Source organism: Larimichthys crocea, chromosome XXII (assembly GCF_000972845.2).
Source record: "Larimichthys crocea isolate SSNF chromosome XXII, L_crocea_2.0, whole genome shotgun sequence".
NCBI classification, from domain to species: domain Eukaryota; kingdom Metazoa; phylum Chordata; class Actinopteri; family Sciaenidae; genus Larimichthys; species Larimichthys crocea.
The window spans coordinates 1,684,083-1,702,323 of NC_040032.1; the positions used below are offsets into that span (position 1 = coordinate 1,684,083).

General features: G+C 41.2%; 2 protein-coding genes across 3 annotated transcripts; one reads left to right on the top strand and one right to left on the bottom strand.

The window, feature by feature from the left end:
- The first annotated feature begins 1,479 nt into the window (after nt 1-1,479).
- vsig10l2 (V-set and immunoglobulin domain containing 10 like 2) lies at nt 1,480-9,756 on the top strand. The gene is made up of 12 exons (XM_019253154.2): nt 1,480-1,549; nt 2,320-2,673; nt 2,894-3,169; nt 3,780-4,055; nt 4,894-5,178; nt 5,263-5,520; nt 5,604-5,894; nt 6,693-7,040; nt 8,027-8,149; nt 8,275-8,299; nt 8,392-8,492; nt 9,189-9,756. Exons 1-12 carry the CDS (start codon nt 1,480-1,482, stop codon nt 9,335-9,337), a joined length of 2,556 nt encoding a protein of 851 aa, XP_019108699.2. The 3' UTR covers nt 9,338-9,756.
- Nucleotides 9,757-10,799: 1,043 nt separating this feature from the next.
- On the bottom strand, nt 10,800-16,619 carry chek1 (checkpoint kinase 1). Of its 2 annotated transcripts, none has more exons than XM_010744580.3 (14): nt 16,484-16,619; nt 16,233-16,298; nt 15,435-15,549; nt 14,921-15,029; nt 14,306-14,370; nt 14,155-14,224; nt 13,884-14,072; nt 12,952-13,056; nt 12,791-12,874; nt 12,626-12,704; nt 12,364-12,532; nt 12,028-12,159; nt 11,826-11,927; nt 10,800-11,255 (listed from the first exon to the last, which is right to left on the bottom strand). In XM_010744580.3, exons 2-14 carry the CDS (start codon nt 16,295-16,297, stop codon nt 11,172-11,174), a joined length of 1,368 nt encoding a protein of 455 aa, XP_010742882.1. In that variant the 5' UTR covers nt 16,298; nt 16,484-16,619; the 3' UTR covers nt 10,800-11,171. The 2 variants fall into 2 exon arrangements, with proteins under 2 accessions (XP_010742882.1, XP_027129500.1); XM_027273699.1 differs by having other exon boundaries at nt 16,233-16,329; nt 16,484-16,614.
- Between the last annotated feature and the right edge of the window lie 1,622 nt (nt 16,620-18,241).

Genomic DNA, 18,241 nt, shown 5'->3' on the forward strand with positions numbered 1-18,241 from the left:
TTTTTATTGTTTCTTCACTTTTGGACATTAAGAATACAAAGAGAAAGTGTCACAGTTACGAATATGACATTCCAACAAAATACAGTACATTCATCTCTATGTGAATGGTTCTAAAATCCAAATGTTCCGGTCTGAAAGTGAATGAAATGAGAATAAAAAGGACTGCATGCTGAAGTCCAGTGCTACTTTTGAATGAATCGTCCTATCAACCTATTATTATATTTCTCTCTGGATAGGGCTGATAAACTGAACCCTCGTCCCTCAGTGTCTGATCAGGTTCTGCTGCCTTTCAGTCCTCTCGTCTTTGCTAAGTGAGGAAAACTGATCTGTGCCCTGCATTCATTCATGACACATCTCACATTACACGCTCATGGTTCCACTTATCAGTTTCTCCTCCTCTCTTTCTCTTTGATAAACAAATAAACTCACATGGAGAGCTTTTAAAAACACCGAATAAGAATAGCAGTCAGCATCTCATGAACGGGACTTTACATCTTTAAATGTATAGTGACCTGCAGTGTGTCGAGGTCACAGTGGGAAAAACAGACCACTGCTTTGAGTTGCCAGATTTCTAAATCTATTTTAATCCTAATCCCATCAGTAGAGTTTACTGTGCTCTCTTGTCCTCATGTGACCTCTGAAATTATAATCTGGAGCCTCATCTAAAATGACTAGAAACAGATAGAAATAGTCTATCTTACTGTAACCAAATAAACAAACGTTTGTGCAGAGTTTATACCCACACAGTTTGAAAGTTACAACATGCAAATGGCAAAGACAATCTAAGAAGATACAAACCCTTTTTAATTCCTTGTTTATCCAGCACAAGGCTAGCTTAAACAATGTCTATCTGCACTTTCCCTTACTTTTGTCATCCAACATTACACTTGAAGAAACGACTCTCGTTACTCTGACTCTGATGACTTTGTCAGGGTTTAGATGTAAATTACTTTAACTGTTAACTGCTGAATATGGAGATTTAAGTGCAGATTAACATGAAATGCCTGTGTGGAGGAATGTTCATGTCAAGACCCTGGATGTCAGTTATTAGTTAATGTGCAGGTATGTGCGTGTGTGTGTGTGTGTGTGTGTGTGTGTGTGTGTGTGTGTGTGTGTGTGTGCAAGGCTAACCTGTTCACCCATGCATCTGTCTTGTATAATATATGAGCTCAGTATCACTGTGTTATTCTAACCCTGCAAGAGAAAGAAAGAGGGATAGAGGGATAGAGAGAAAGGAAAAACAAATGAATAATTCAGCCCAAATCAGTTTGGTGGCCCTCCATCCCTTCCTACTCTCAGTCTAATGAAGTCAGTGCCCACAACTGGATTCTCTAAGAAACTTCTGGATCGCAGAGAGGAAGACAAGACCTCAGGCATCTGAGGGAAGCTGACAACAGGCAGTTTTGTGGTTTAAAAGCTTCATCTCTACTGCATTTTTTGGAGAAAAGTGGTTGTTGGACTCGGGATCATGATGATACCATGGTGGCCAAATTTCTAGGGCTGGCTTTTCTATTTCTACCAATCAGCCTGGTCACCTCTGCGCCACATGGTAAGTCCAATGTTTGTAGAATAATTGACACATATCTGAGTTAAAAACTAGATTTCTGCATCACATGATATGAATGGTTGATGAATACAGTAAAAACTGCTCATGGGGTGGGCAAAAAATCTTCATTCATTGATCCACTTGCAGTAGACTCTGTTGTAATTCTGTTGTACAAAATTCAGATTTGTAGCATAGCAAGACAGAAAATCTATATTTGATAATGAAGTTTCATGACAACATATCAGCAATTATATATAAATTCTTTATTTATATACGTTACATAGGTAACACTTAACATACATTTTAAAAAAAAGTTTGAGATAGATCATTTAAATTTGTGACCACAATATTTACAGAATGAGGAATTTTACAGTTGAAGTCAAAGTTGAATTGTGAGTGTTGTTTGGTGGTGATTCATTGTTTGGCTTCATTTTTAGGTAAATTATAAATAAATGAATTTTCAGTTTGATCTTGTACACCATACACACCATACATGTATATATATTGACATAATATGACATGATCTTTGAGAAGGGAACAGAATTAAAGAAGCCAAAAATGGTTGATGCTTTGAATGTGACTGGAAATATAATTTGACTAATCAAGTTATCTGTTTTGGAATCCCTTGTCAAACTATTACAGTGTCTCTGAAACTTACAGTGTAATCAATCCTGTAACTGAACACTAGCAGGGCACTCAACACCACGTCTCCTTTTCCTTCACACACACACATAAATTTGCGTGCATGACTGTATTTCCTCTCTCTCCTCCAGTGGTGGAGATAAAAAAAAACTGGGAGGTGGTGTACCAGGACTCCTATGTGTATGGCGTGGTGAACAAAGCAGTGATCCTGGAGTGCGGTCCCACCTTACCTGACATGTATATATGGAGTTTCACCAAGCCCGGTACTGATGCTATAAAAGCTGTGGTGTATAATTTGGGGAAAGGAACAAGGATCCAAAAGCTGGCAGAGACGCTTGGGCAGCTGTCAATCATCTCGAACAGTGCAGCTGTGAGCATCTCGAAACTGGCTGTGGCTGCACATGGCCTGTTCACCTGCCAGGCCTTCTATGACATAGACAAAGAGCCCAAAGTTTACTACTACTATGTGCACCTCAATGTCCAAGGTAAGACTTCCTACACTCACCTGACCTTCCTCAGCCAGGAGCGTAGTTATTATTTCTACTCAAACACAACTCAACACAAGCACTCACCCTAACCCCAACCTCAACCCTAGGAAATCAAAGTGTAAAACAGGCTTGGACAAACACTTAATAACACTTGTATATTGAATATTTGCTTTAGAGACAGTAAACATATGTACGTGTGACTCTGTCCTGTGTACAGTTCCAGTCAGTACGCCTACCCTCATAATGAGTGATGAGGAACCAGTGGAAGGAACTACAATGCGGATGGACTGCCTTCTGGAAAATGGGACTGGGCCCATCCAGTATGTATGGAAACATCAACCCCGTAACGGAAACATCTCAGACATTGCACGCGGCAATGCCAGTTTTATCAACATAATCAACGTAAACCGCAACCACACCGGCTGGTACCGCTGTATGGCCAGAAATCCTGTCAGCAGTGAAACTTCTAACCGGGTATTGTTGGAGACCATCTGTGAGTATTTGGAGTAGGATGTGGGTTTTCTAATTTAATAAAATCTTTTTTTATGACACTACAGGTATTTTTTCAACTTGTCAAATTAAAAAATATATACGCCCTGAAATGTCTTTTAAAACCATAGCAACAAATTAAGGATACACTCCACTTTGATATATTTTTCTTTATTTTTTTTGGGGGGGGGGGGGTTTTTTTTTTTTTTTGTTTGGGGGGGGGGGGTATTTCATTTGTATGTAATCAATACATTATGAGGTCATGTATCTTCAACTTTTGCTACACTAACATCTAACATGTCTTGAATGATGAGTTAAACACAAGTCACACTCTTTTCCTTGGTTCAACATTTTTGCAGCACATGGACACAATTCACATTCACAATCCATCCAACAACAAACAGGAGAGGGTTTTAATTGATGAAAGGGGGTGCTAATGATGTGGGTTTGACCAGCTGATCTCTTATGGATGATGTGACAATAATTTTAATTGTTGCAGTGTAGAAATGAAGCAGCGGGTGTCTCACTCTAAATAAATTAACACAAGGTTGCTCAGCTGCGTATGCAAATTGTCCTTCAAATTGTAATTGTAAGTGTGTGTTCTTTCTCCTCAGTTGGCCCGGACATTCCTCAGATAGATGTGTCCCCGTACAGTTTGACAGAGCGGGGTTATTCAGCCCTAGAGAGAGAGACTGTTTCTTTATTGTGTCAAGCCCAGTCATACCCACTGAGTCAGTACGTCTGGTTCTACAATAACTCCAAAGTCGACACCGGCCCACAGTACACCATCACCAGGGCCCTCCGCATGCACACTGGCGACTACTCCTGCTTGGCGCACAACACCTTCCGCAACACCCGCTCCAAAAAAACCATCAGCCTGACTGTCTACTGTGAGTCTGACCTCTGACCTAGGACCATGCCAACAGTCCTCCTACTCCTCTGTGAAGCTCTCTACTCAGTTTGAACCTGTGTTCCACTGTCTTGGTGCTGCAAATGGCAAGGAGTGTAAAAGACTGAGATGTGATTAAGTCATCCAGATTTAACATCTCCTTTAATCTCCTACTAAAATACAGCTCTCTGATCATTTCTCTTTCAATGAAACCTCTTTCTGTTTTCGTGTAGAAACCTCCTTTTGCCTCCTCTCTTTTAAACTCCATTCAGTACATCAACTCTCATATTTCCAGATCCTTATACTCCCTGAAACTTCAATACAGACCCAAAAGCTTGCAAATGCACAGGAAATCATACACTTACACACCAACACACACACACACACATCACAGGAGAGGGTGGAAGTGCTGCAGACCTAATCTCCTGTTCGGGGGCCATCTGGAAGTTGTTGGGACTCTCTTGCAGGTACCTCGCTGTGATGTCACAGCCATGGCAAGTGTTGATTGGCTAGAAGGCCGGGTGCTTGTCATTCTGATCTCCTGTTTGGTTTTGCTGAGTTTATGCATTTCTGCTAAGTCACTCAGATCATGTGTCTGATCCAAAACAATACATCACCTAAGAGAGCTAGAGACATCGTTCACATTAGAAAAGACAGGCTTTGCAGTACTGACTTGACAGTATATGTTCATTATACAGATATTCTTTGGAAGGCAGATTTCTTCTTCTGTAATTTTGGAAGATGATTCATATCCTGAACACTTTCTTTGGCTCTGATGACATCATGTAACCCCACTTTACACATTACTGCCAAGTTACGCTGTATTTTATCCCCCACAGACCCACCCGATGGCCACCCCTCCTGTTCTGTTGAACCGGCTCTCAATCACACCTCTCTGAGACTGCTCTGCTCCTGGTCCGGTGGATACCCGGCCCCCTCTCTCCACTGGACCGGAAACCTGAAACAAGTGGCACATGACGAGGCCAACACAGGACAGCAAACAAAACCACTGACCACTGCCATCTTATTGTCGTCTGAAAGCCTGACATCCAACGACAACTCGTTTACATGCATGGGCTCGCACGTTGCACTCAAACAATCAACAGAGTGCAGCACACGAGCATGTAAGAAACAGAGAGTGAAACAGAACTCACCATTCTCCTTTCATTTCTCTCACATCTCACTTAAAACCTCTTCTGCTCCACCAGATGTCCCCCCTGCAGAGCCAGAGTGTTTTGCCTATGTGACAACAAGCAAACAGTATCTGATGCTGTCCTGCTCCTGGGACGGAGGAGCCCCAAAAGCTTTGGTGTGGTGGGAGGGTCCAGGTGGCCAGGGAAAAGGCGGGGAAGAAAACTCCAACATCTTGATCCTTCGCTACGGCACCGCCCGCGGCGGGAATCCCTACATCTGCCATGCTAAGCACCCACTGTTGGTCCAAACTAAGACCTGCAGGCTCACATTAGGTCAGTACACATTGTCAGACCCACCTTAAACAAATATCAGATATGATTTGTTAAATAATTCATTTAAATATTGTTACCTGCAGAGGCTCCTATATTGCTGACACAGCGCAAAATTGTGTCTGTATACGAGGGGAGTGATGTCCAGCTCACCTGTAACCTGAGATCCAACTACCTCCCTGCCAGTGATATCACCTGGTTTAACAATCATGGTGTAGATGTCCGAGGCACCTCGAAGTACACACTGATGCGAACATCTTCATGGGCCAATCTGACTGTGAGAGACACACATGAGACTCAAGACAGTGGCGAGTACAGGTGCACCACTTCCAACGCTGTGGGAGGAACTGAAATCAATGTCACGTTAGTAGTCAAAAGTAAGAGATTTTTTGATAGCATTTTGTCTTTTTAAAGCTTTTCAAAGGAATAGTTCAACATTATCGGAAACACTCTTAATTACTATATTGCCAAGAGTAAGATTCATACCACTGCAGCCAGTAGGCAATTAGCTTACCTTAGTATAAAGACTAGAAACAATGGACAACTGCAAATCTGGTGCAGAAAACTAAAATGTAAAACCTTCAAGTTGTAGTTTTACGGGGGCGTATGTATCAGACTATTTACCGATCAGGAGTGCAGGCTTTCTGAAGTCTTGTAAGGTTACCAATGACAGTATAGAGAATAGACAGCATACAAAATTGGCCAAGACGTGGATCATCTGCCAACCTGACGCAGGCCGAATGAAGCCTGTGTTCTCAAACAAGCCAAATGTAATGCCACCCACCTGCCAGTCAAAGCAGCCACAATGTTAATTATGCATAACTTTAAGCCTTAATATAATTTGAACAAGTGAGGCTTATAGAGGTTTAGTTTGGTTCTTGGTTGGTTGGGGTATGTTCATGAATTGTCATATACTCTATAGACAGTGCAATACACAAACAGTTGCAGAGTTACAACTACTACCTGTAGGTGGGTTATCCGGATAAATGTTTCCACATTTCACTCAAAACCATGGCTGTGAAACTCATGGTGGCTCTGGAGGAAAAGTGGGATCACCAAAGTTGTTAGGATTAAATTCCTTCGGAATTTCATGCAATCCATCCACTAGTTGTGAAATATTTCAATCTGGACAAAAGTGGTGAATCCATCAACTGACTGATTTGTCTCTTTATCAGGACATCCCATGCCACCGAATGCCACCCTAGTCAAAGTAATGTACAACAGCCAACATCGTAATGAGGTGGAGCTGGAGTGGGAGATGGAAACCAAAGAAGAAGGAGGTTGGACAGGTTTCATCCTGGAGCACATCTGGGTGTCAGAGCGACCAGAAAGGAGAGACAGCAGAAATGATTCAAAGGAGGAGAAGAGGATTACTCCACCAGTCTGGTACCGTAACATCATCCAGGACCCAGAAATCAGGCATCATACAGTTGGAAGACTGACGCCCACTGCTACCTACCAGTTCCGCATCATACCTGTCAACCACCGCACCCTTGGACACCCTTCTGCAACAAAGACTCCAGGTATAACAAGTGAACAGAGTGAAGAAAGTGTGGTGAGATATGAAACTTTTGTCAGAGAACATAACAAAGTCAGGGGCCAGTCAAAGTTAGGGATGTCTTAACAAACACAATGTTAATAAATGGACAGAGGCAGAAGAAGCAAGTAATAATTTTAAAAGGTGACAGGTGAGTTAGGTGATTATTCACAACATTGTTGATGCTGGTGTCTTGCTGTTTCAATGACAGTCTAACATTTTTGTTTCTCTTTTTTTGTTATCCACTTAGGTGAAAGACTCAAACAAAAACACATACACACAGCTACACACACATCTCACAGCTTCACACCTTCCGCTCACTTCCTCTTTACCTAGTTCACTCCTTACCTTCCTTCCTTCCTGGCCCTGTGTGCTTCTTATAAATCCTTTGTGTTAATTGCACCATGTAAAGTAGGGTTTGACTGCTCATACTAAGCCAGGTGATTGTTTAGGGTGTAGAAAGGGTTGTAGGTCAGGTGTCAGGGTTGGATAGGCCAGTGGTTTTCAACCAATGAACTGTCAATGCATCAGTTAATCCACACTTGCTCTCACTTCAACAGGGGTTACTTTAAAGCAAGCATATGTAACTTTTGCTGCAGTTTAGAAGTGACAGTTAAAGGGTAATGGTAAATGCAAAAACCAAGTGCAGCAAAGTCAGCGATCTGACTCACCAACATGCACCTGAAATATGCTAACATTAGCCATTACTGGTCTTACCAGACCAAGTAAGGCTGCAGCAGCAAAACAATGGAGCATTTTGAACTGGGCAAAGATGCATTTTGTTGATTACTTTGTCCTAATTCTTGTATTCTCGCTGTTTATAGTGAAGCTAACCTACCTGAATAGTCATGAATTTGGTTAATTTCACGGTACACGGTGACATGGGTTGAAAACCACTTGAGAGAGGTGAAAAATTAACTGTCTGTGTCAGAGGTGTACTATTTTGCAATGTGTAACTGTGATGTGTTGCAGCGGAACCACGGAACAGCATGTACCCTGCTGTGATTGGAGCAGCTATAGGCGGGATGCTCTTTGCAGCCATCCTTACACTGCTACTGCTCGTGTTCATAATCCGCAACCGCAACAACAATCCTAGTAAGTATCTATTTATCTTTCTATCTATCTTGTGAGCCCCGTACACAAATACCAACATCCAAATTACTTCTAAAATAAAGCTTTAGTCCCGTTAGGTTTCAATAATGTTCCATGTTTTTCTCCAGGGCTACATGACATGCTGTTTGGTTTGTGAGTATTTGTCTTTCTCTCTCCAGTTTGTAATGATGACAGCCAGCTCTGTATAAAGACATGCCATTAAATTCTTCTTCTGGTGTGTTCAGGGAGCACAGCCAGTCGAGGGAAAACATCAACCTCCCAGAGGATGAAGTCGTAGGCGCGTCAGAGGGAGGAATAGAGGAGATCGTTGGATCAGCCAGTGCAGGCGAGACAAACACGCAACAAACACATTCATGCAAACCTAAAGCTGGACTCTACATATCAGGGTTACCACACATATGTGACATGTGACAGCTGGAACACACAGCTCACACACTCTTTACCATTATTATTACTATTTTTTTTATTGCTCTGCAATGCATTCACACAGTTCAAATGCTTATTATCATTAGTGTGGTTGCTACTTCAGCAGCATTCAAACTATAGTTATTTGAATCTTTATTGGTGTTAATGCTGGAACACGGAACTGACTGAAATGAGCTAATTACTGCAGTTTGTCACACACAAAGGCAGGAGGGAGTAATTTGCATCATGATAAGTGCTACTACACTGCTTGACTAATGAGGACATGTCAAATGTCCTCACAATTACGATACGTCCTCAAAAAGTCAGCAAGTATTCTGATGAAATGTCCTCATATACAGGTGGAACCAACACACACACAAACACACACATCACAACTATCACAGTTGGAGCTGAGTATGCAACTTTCAGTTGAAGTATATAGCAGACGTATGAGTGGAATCTTGAAGCTTTTAGTGCACATCCAAACTTCAGCAAAGTAGGATACATTTTGTCCATGTGTTATGTGTGGTTTGTTTTAACCCTCTGCAATATCACCTAAAAACTTGTACTGCTTGTCTACCTGATGCTGAACCCTGATTCTGTTTTTTTTTTACAGGTCCCACGATGGCTTTACCCCGGGCATCTTCACCTCTCACCACGTCACCCACGAGTGCCACCCCCACCACCACCAGCCAAGCCCCTCCCCCTGGAGACGATAATGAGCCTGTCAACGTCACCATCACTGTCAAGGCCACAGGCTCATAGTCATATATCAGACTCCTTCAGTTGTAATTTAACCTGGAATTATGTTTTTGTAGACAGTAGACAGTTTCAGTTGCAGCATGCGTAGTCAGTGAACTAGATATCAAATCAACTACAGTAACTGTTACAAACTTTCCTCATATTAGGGTTGGGGCGGCTTTGAGTCCGATGTACAGGTTTAAACCAGTCTGTTTTTTTGCAAACCAACTTAACCAGCATTTGTCATCACAAGCCACTCTGAAAAATTAAAAAGAGACAAGCAACAGCTCTCAGCTTGTGGTGGCTAGTGGTGCAAAGTTAGCGGTGTCTTGACATTAAGTTGTTGAAACTAGTTTGCAAAATTTTTGAACAGGTGAGTTCTATAAAAATCACCTCTAGTCTGAACGGGAAAATTAGCTATAGAGACCAAAACTGTTTTTTGTACCAGGCTGTAAACATGTTTATTTCTGCTGTGAAGTTGGACATTTTAATACGGGGGCTTAGAGTGACTCACTTCTGGAGGCAGCCTCAAGTGGCTGTTTGCAGAACTGCAGTTTTTAAACACTTCTGCTGCTTGGACAGAAACCACTTATTTCTTAAGAAGACTTTAGTTGTGAAACATTTGCAGGAACATGTTGTAGACAGACTTTATAAAACTGGCTAGCCCAGTCTCATTTATTGTGTTCCACTGAGACATGGCTACATCAGTGGTAAAATTTAGTATTACCGTTCTGGTTCAGTCTTTGCGTCAATATCAAACCGGTTTAAACATTTTTACATCGACTCTGTCGTGTCTAGATGGTAACCCTAGAAATAAAAAATAAAAAAACCCTCCAGATTTATCAAAGTTTCTGCTTCAAAATATTCTTGTTCCAAATTTAAAACAAAATTCATTGTTTTAAATTTGCAAAAACTGGAAAATCTGACAAAACCAATAGGAAGTCAGGTGATGGACTATAAACAGTGACAGTCCATAGAGGGAGGAAGTTGTGATGGATAACTGGATTCCTAAAGACCTCAGTTCACGTCATGTGAACCTTTGAGTTGGTGTTGGCTTTTAACTTTTAGACTTAATTTACATTTTTTGTTTTAGTTTTCTATAATTATTATTTTTCAGTTGAGGTTGTTTAGGTTTAAGCTTTCTTGTAAAATTATCCCAGGTGCAGAAACAGGTACAAATATCACAAGAGGTTACCATCTATACACAAACCATTGACCCAAGCCTACCTCATATGTTACTATAAAACTGTCAGTCATTTGAAGCATGGACAAAAGGGAGCCATTGATTTCTACATTAAATGATATGCATGTATATTGTTTAGCCAACAGAAGTGTTTTTTTGTTTGTTTTTTAAATCGCTTTGTTTTAGCCTTTGCTGATTCCTAAACTAACTATTTCCCCACAGGTTTATATATTCACAAGCATACTGGCAAAAAAAACAAACAGTTATCCTAACATCATCAGAGATCATTGTAGGCATCATTTATAACAGAACTCCTTTAATAATTTATTCATGTCTAGACTATTTTTTGGACTACAGAACAAATGAGACTTCTCAACGACAGAACATGGACACACACTTGCTTCTATCCCTGTGTACCTACCATTGGTAATCATCACATTCTAACACTAGACTAAACCTAATAACTAAAGTGAGGACTTGATCCAAGCTTCCAAAAAAAATGTCTTAAAATCTAACTTAACAGGTTCCCACAAGGATAGAAGTATTAGAAAACAAACAAACACACACACTTGTAGAGAACAGCAGAATACATTTAAAATATGAATAGAACAGCTAAATATATACAGGATGTCTTTCCAATGTCCACAGCAGTGTGCTCTTGTTTGTAGAGGCTCGTCATGTGATCTTCTGAGTGCTGATGATGTCACCAAGCTTCTGTTTTATTTTCACAAAGAGACGCTTAAATTCGAGGCCGTCACCCTGAGCGAGAGAGAATAAAAAGAGACACTTGAGCTTTATACAGCACCCAATCATCCATGGGACATGGATGCAGCAGCATTTTCAAATTAAAAGAACATAAAAATGCAAACACTTTCAGTACAACAGAGAGGATATGAGGAGAGGAAGTAAGTAGTAATGAGTTTGCTGTGGGCTGTGGTCAGATTTTACTCAGACTCTTAAACCAGCTGTCTTTCTGAATGTCCATAAGATAAATATAGCTGAAATATGTTACATGTTTGCCCCCTAGATTTGTAAGGCAACAAATATAAATATAAACAAATATTCAGATGATGACAAACATGGCTTGGGTGGCTCTTGGTGCGGTATAAATAAAACTGAACAGCTTAGAGGAAACACTGGTACATCCCTGCACTGCTGTTGTTTTGTTGGTAACAACCCTGTTTGTTTTTCTCACCCACAGGATGTTGCTTGCACTATTTCTTGTTTTGTGACTGTCAGATTTTTGTTGTAATTACACTATTGTCACAACATAAATGTGGTGAGTTATTCTTGTCCGATACATAAATAGAAACGTTTGTAAAAACCCACCTTAGACAGTCTGAAGTCCAGCAGCACTCTCTGGTTCATCTCTAACAAATGCACTTTGAAGAGGAGTTTGTTGTTGCGTTTGTCCAGCATGTTCACCATCACCTAATGTGCGAAGAGAGGTTCAGTCTCAAAGAGTGCATTTGACAGCTGTACATTTTTATTTTTATTTTTTTAAATCGTGTGTACTCGAGTACAGATGTACCTGTTTGCTGCAGGTCACTTTGAAGCCTAGTGCCAGGCTGTCACAGGCATCTTTCAGGGCGGTTAAGGAAGCGTCAGCATTCACGGTGGTGAAGAAACGCGTCATTCTCCGCACTAATCTCTGCAATGGTGACTACACAAAGAAAGCAAGAAGGCGTAAAGACGTGAAATAACTGTGCCAGCATTAATGTTGCATTTTAAAGTAGTACTGCATACAAGAGAAAAATAAATCGTGTCTGCTCTTCTATAAAAGAAAAAACTGACACTGTGTTGCTGAAAATTGACACAGTCAGATATATTCTACAAAGAAAACACAGTATGTGAACGTGGGAATTACCTGACTGGCTCCTGGAGTGCCCAAGAGCTGACTACCCAGTAACATGTGCTCCGGCTTGGTTGGCTGAGAGAAGCTGACTTGACCGTCGGTTTGGCTGATCAACAACATGGCTTCACAGCCACCTGGTGCTAAATCAGGCTGAGAGCTGGAAAACTGCATCCTGTCATCACTACAGAGAGAAAGAGAGCGATGTGGTCTTAAGTTGACGGGCACAAAAAGAAATACACCTTTCAGCTAAAATATCAAGACACAAAGCTCTGACGTGTTGGTCTGGGATATGAGTCCCACGTCCGATCGAAGATGTTTGTTTGCTCCTGAGCCCAGAGGTGGCTGCTTGACACCTGCGGAGATACACAAGACAGACATCAGTCCACAGAACAGTCAAATTAAAGTCAAATGATTCTATTAAACCCATGTTGAGACTTGCCTTGAGTAAACCAGCGGTCTTTCTGAATGTCTGTGATGGTGATGCGTGCATCCGGTGCAGCCAGAAGTAATTTGGACAACAAACCTGAAAAGAGAAGTTCAGTGTAAATTAAATAAAGCCCAGGACTATTGTGAAGATTTTTAATCTTAAACAGAACGCACTAAGAGGCATCGGTTGTATTTTCTTCCAGGGAGGGAGGTATGTTTTCTTCTGAAGCCAATCTGAATACTCCTGACAGCTCTCAGTTGGCTGGTCCCAAGGCAACTCTGAAAAAGAAGCAACACAAAAACAGTGAAATGTTTCCACACATCTACTGCGCACAGGCAATGCTGCTGGACTTTTTCAAACATGTAGGAAGTTCTGATCATGTATGCATTCTTGGAAATGATCAGGTGTACCAAAACTGTATTTTTTTTACAATAATTCAGTCCTTTGCATATTGTCCATACATAATACTGAAAATGTACACTAACTTCAACATGTTATAGTTTCAGTTTGTCCTATTATAATGTAATAACATTGCAATGATTTGGAACGAGTGTGACGGTTTGCATGTTAACTATGTCAAGAATGTATCATGAAAAACAGACCCTGGCTCTGCATCCAATCACCTCTCTGCTGAGATCTTGAGATCGACAGAAGCAACTGTGATCGTGTCACCGTCGCCACACAGAACCAGCTTCAGATCAGACTACAGAAGTGGGTGTGATACTGTGTTGACACCCTTTAGATTCTCCAAATCCACAGTTAGGTTCAGACTTCATTCTTTGGGTCACATTCAGGCGATGCGGTCGCCGTGTCTCAAGTGCTTTAACTGACTTCAGTTCAAAGATGTTGGCACAGTTGGATCCATTTTCACTGCAGCTATCCAGGAATTGTTCCTATACAGTGAACCAACGCCACTTCATCATCTTAGCTGACAGCTGATACACAACTGGTGCATTCCAAAACATTCCAGGTACAACTTGTGCTCTAGAATATATGTTCTGTGTGTCAAGCATGTGTGTGTGTTTGTATACTTACCAGGTTTCAGTGTAGGTTTTTTCTTTGAACAATTAGACCATAACTAAAGACACACTCTTTGTGATCTTACCTCCAGCCAGCATGGCAGTGAGAACTATTCCACAAGCCCAGATATCTGCAGGCTGAGCTTTGTACTCTGTTTGGCTGAGCAGCTCTGGAGCCACATAAGGAAGAGTCCCACACAGACGACTCAGAAGACGCTCTCGTCCTTTGAAACGAAACATGGTGGCCAGTCCAAAATCTGTCAGCTTCAGGTTATCTAAAGGCAAAGGGCAAGAGGTTATACTCAGTGCAAACCAGAGTTCCTTCAGCTCCGTCACACACACAGCGCGTGTTCTCACCTTTGTCATCCAACAGGATGTTCTCTGGCTTTATGTCTCTGTGGGTGATTCCAGCTCTGTGGAGATATTCCTGCAAAAGTGCGACTGAGAGTTGAAAAACAGCAGAAACGTGCGCACATGTCACATCAAGGTTCAGATTTGCTTCACTTACCACAGCTGCTATTAGCTGCTGGAAAAATCTGTGAGCATCTCTCTCTGCCATCCCCACATCCGGCTCTAAAATAACAGTCAGAGAACATTTTAATAACCTAATAATAACCATGATTCAACATGCACATAATAATAATAATAATCATATAAATAACAAATATTTCTAGAAGAATCAGGCTGGTATCAGCCTTTTATTAAATACTGTCTACATGTTGAGCTCAATTTTAATTTTAAGGACAAAACACAAGCAGACGAAATAGTCTGAGGCTGTCAAGTGAATTAAATTAGATGAATTAAATTTTTTTAATTATTCAATTTCTAAAAACAAACAAATTAGCTGAAGACTGAATTAGCGGTCTCTCTTAAATGGGTTGAGAATTCACATTTCCTCTCAGATGCATGTCCTTTATTCATAATAAAAACAAAAATCACCTTACGTGAGCATATACTTCGTTTTAAAAAAATATATATTTATGACACCTAATTTACATATTTGATGATAAATATGAATTCAAATTAAAGCCAGCAAAGAAAAGGTGTCACTGGAGAGTTTCAGTTCAACTGACACAAACTCCAAGAGAGCACTCCTGTTTTCATCCGGAGTCTTTTGTCTCACCGATTCGGTCGAACAGCTCTCCTCCGGTGCAGTACTCCAGGAAGAGGTACATAGTGGGACCTTCCTCCCGAAGGCCAAAGAAACGTACAATGTTGGGGTGGTTGAGCATCTGCAGAACAGCAGAAAATGTCAGCTTATTGTAAAACATTAATCACAATGCTTTTCATCTGTGTTGACGAATTTCTCACAACTCATCATGTGCCGTATATATTATACTGTGAGATTGCCGTGCTGATTAAAACAGAAACAAACTATTTAAATGAATGAATGAACTCTTACATGCTTAATAATCATCATACATCTTAAACCAATATAACAAATGCAGGTCCCTTCTGTGTCAGCTACTCTGAAGTGCCAGCAATCTCAGTATTAAAGCGACATCATGTAGAAATTGGCATTTTCGTAATTCACGAGTGAAGCATCAAAATGATTTCAAAGGTGTAGAAATATTACATAATGTCACTATTATACTTCTATAATCTTTATCTAACCGCAATGCAGGTGACTGAGCTACCTTATGCACGCAGACCTCCTTCTTGACATTTTCCGCACACTCTTTAGCCTGAGAGGTGTCGATCACCTTCACTGCCACCGCCTCCTCCGTCTGTCTGTTCACCAGCAGCCTCACTCTAGAACACGAAGAGAAAAGACGCATCAGAGAGAGCGATGCAGCAAAGTCAGAGGTCACCAAATGTTAAAAGAGCAGCGTGTGTGTGTGTGTGGGGGGGATGTCGTGGCATCTGGCGGTGTAGTTGCAGACTGCAATCTTGTCCACCCCACTTTCTCGTTCAGCTAGAGCCAATGATCTGTTTCTGAACTACTGTAGAACATGGCGGTTCAACAGGGCGGACACCAAAGTGTTTAGAGTAACAAAAAATATGATTCTTTTTTTTCATGTGATTAGACCAGGGGTCTTCAACCAGGGGTCCGCAGGGGTACTGCAGAGGGGGTCCACCATTTTTGTCATAATAATTGACAATTTCCACCACAATAATTAAGAGAACTGAGGGGTCCATATATGTAAAGCCCCTTTAAATCTTACAGACCGGACCTTTAATTAAAAGTTAGGTTATTAATGATATTAAACATTATTCTTGCGTTAACTGGACAAGTTATGTTGATGACTAAGAACCAGTTGTGGAAGAGGGGGTGCTTTCATGGACGTCCCTGTTGCCTCTCTACAACACAACAACATGATGAAGGGCCCTCTGCATTTGTGGTTCCCAACCTGGAGTCCAGGCCCCAGTCAAAGTGTGTAAGTACAAGCCCATATTGATGCACAGCCACGATAAACATAAAGGAGGATTCATACTCTCCGTAGGCTCCTTCTCCCAGCGTCTGGACAAGGTCCCAGTCCTGCACGAAAGGCACAGCCATGCTACAAACACAAACACAAGGTTCCCGTCAGGCTGTCACAGAAACAAAACACACACACATACACTCCTCAGTTTTCCATTTTGCAGGCTGTGTTCCCTCCTCTCCTCTCACTGTGCACTTTTATCTGTCACTAACATGACGCACCAAACTTGAACCAAGCAGCGTAAATAAGTTGAAAGGTCTGACCTTGCACGGTTTTCTTCAGCCAGCACCGTGTTCCAACACTGTCCTCCGCCGTCACACACACTCCTCCATGTGTCACTCCTCACTCCGTTTGCCTCAATTTGGCGCCTTGTTGTTTTTCTGAAGTCAACGATCGGTCGTCACTTCCGCTTGTCCTCCTGTCTCTCGTTGTTTGTGAGCCACAGTGCCCCCTGCTGTTTGTGCCGTGTGCTACAGTGCCATAAACGAAAACACGACGCATGTCTGTGACACAGAAGTAGGCACAATTTAATACCTGTTAATATGAATTAATATACGAGGATTGAAACAAAACCTCACAGTCTCCTTCTACAGGGCGCACTACATGCCTTTATTCTATTTATTTAGATTTATACTGTATCTACCTGTTGTGTGTTTGTAATATTATATCTATCTACTGAGTCAACTAATGAAAGAATATGAATAAAACTATTGCAATCTTTAAACCTCTATCTTAGGGTCTGAAACTGTTTCACCAATGCATCACGGTTGCCTGCACACTGGTGCATGCAGCTGCAGACTGGCTCTGACAGGACTATAGTAGTGGATGAGATTGTAATGCAACTGCCTGATTTTATTTATTTTTCATTCAAATGAGTGCAGTGATTTATGAATATGTACAATATTGAAACAGGCTTTAAAAGTGTAAAGCTTCCTCTGGCAGCTCCCACAGACTATATTATTTCTTGGCACAAAAATGTTGGATGGAATAAACTGTCAACTTTGTATAAGGCCTGGCAGTACTGAGGTTTGTTCAGAGGGTGGCGCTAGAGGAGAGGCATTCTAAGGGCTTTTGCTCCTGAAAAAATGAATGTGTTCAGGATGTGTCATAGTAATCAGCCTATTAGATGATGTGCACTGTATACTTGACACTTTGGACAGAAGGAAGGTAAATGCAGCTTTCAAGGAACATTTTAGTTACATAGTTAGTATTGATGGATAGCTTGAGCGTAAAGCTGCTGGAGTTCACAGTACAGCAGACTGTCATCTCTCCGCCTAGCCCAGATCAAACTGTTGGATGTTGACAGGTTATTTCCAAATGACACTTAGCCTAACTATACCTGGTAATTCACCAAAAACAATATCTGCCGACTGTGTCCACTTAGTCAGGGGAAGATGACATGAAGGCTGACTGATTAACCTTAATTTATTACACTCCAAGACATGAATGCATATAAACACACAACTATATGATCTTCCCTGTATGTCCATTAATGACCATAAACATGAACACAAATGCAAATACATTTCAAAATGACCACAGTGAGAACAACTGCAAAGACACACAAAACAACAGACCATGTTTCACCGTGTTGATTAACTCCTCACAATGCTTTCACACTGAGTCTGTCAAACAGTAGAAAAAAAATAATCTGCTTAATACGTGATTTTACAAAGATTGAGTCACTCAAATGACTGTATGGGTCAGAGAGAGCTAAAGAGTTAAACCAGTGTGATGTGACTGTGGCTTCCAGTCAATAATTGAATCAACATGTCAATAAGCAATGCTCAGCAGTGCCTAGAGGTTTTGGGAAATGATGAAGCAAATGTTTGTGCTTTGCCTTGGTTTCACAATTACTTGTTTATTGTGTAACGTGTACACACACTGTCAAATCCAATGATGGACCCGATCAAGGACAGGACAGAGTAAGTTAAGAGAGTAAGAGTCAAACTGAACAGGTAACATCAACAGCACTGAGTTTATTTCAACATTTCTTTCAGAAAAGGATCAAATACTGGGAG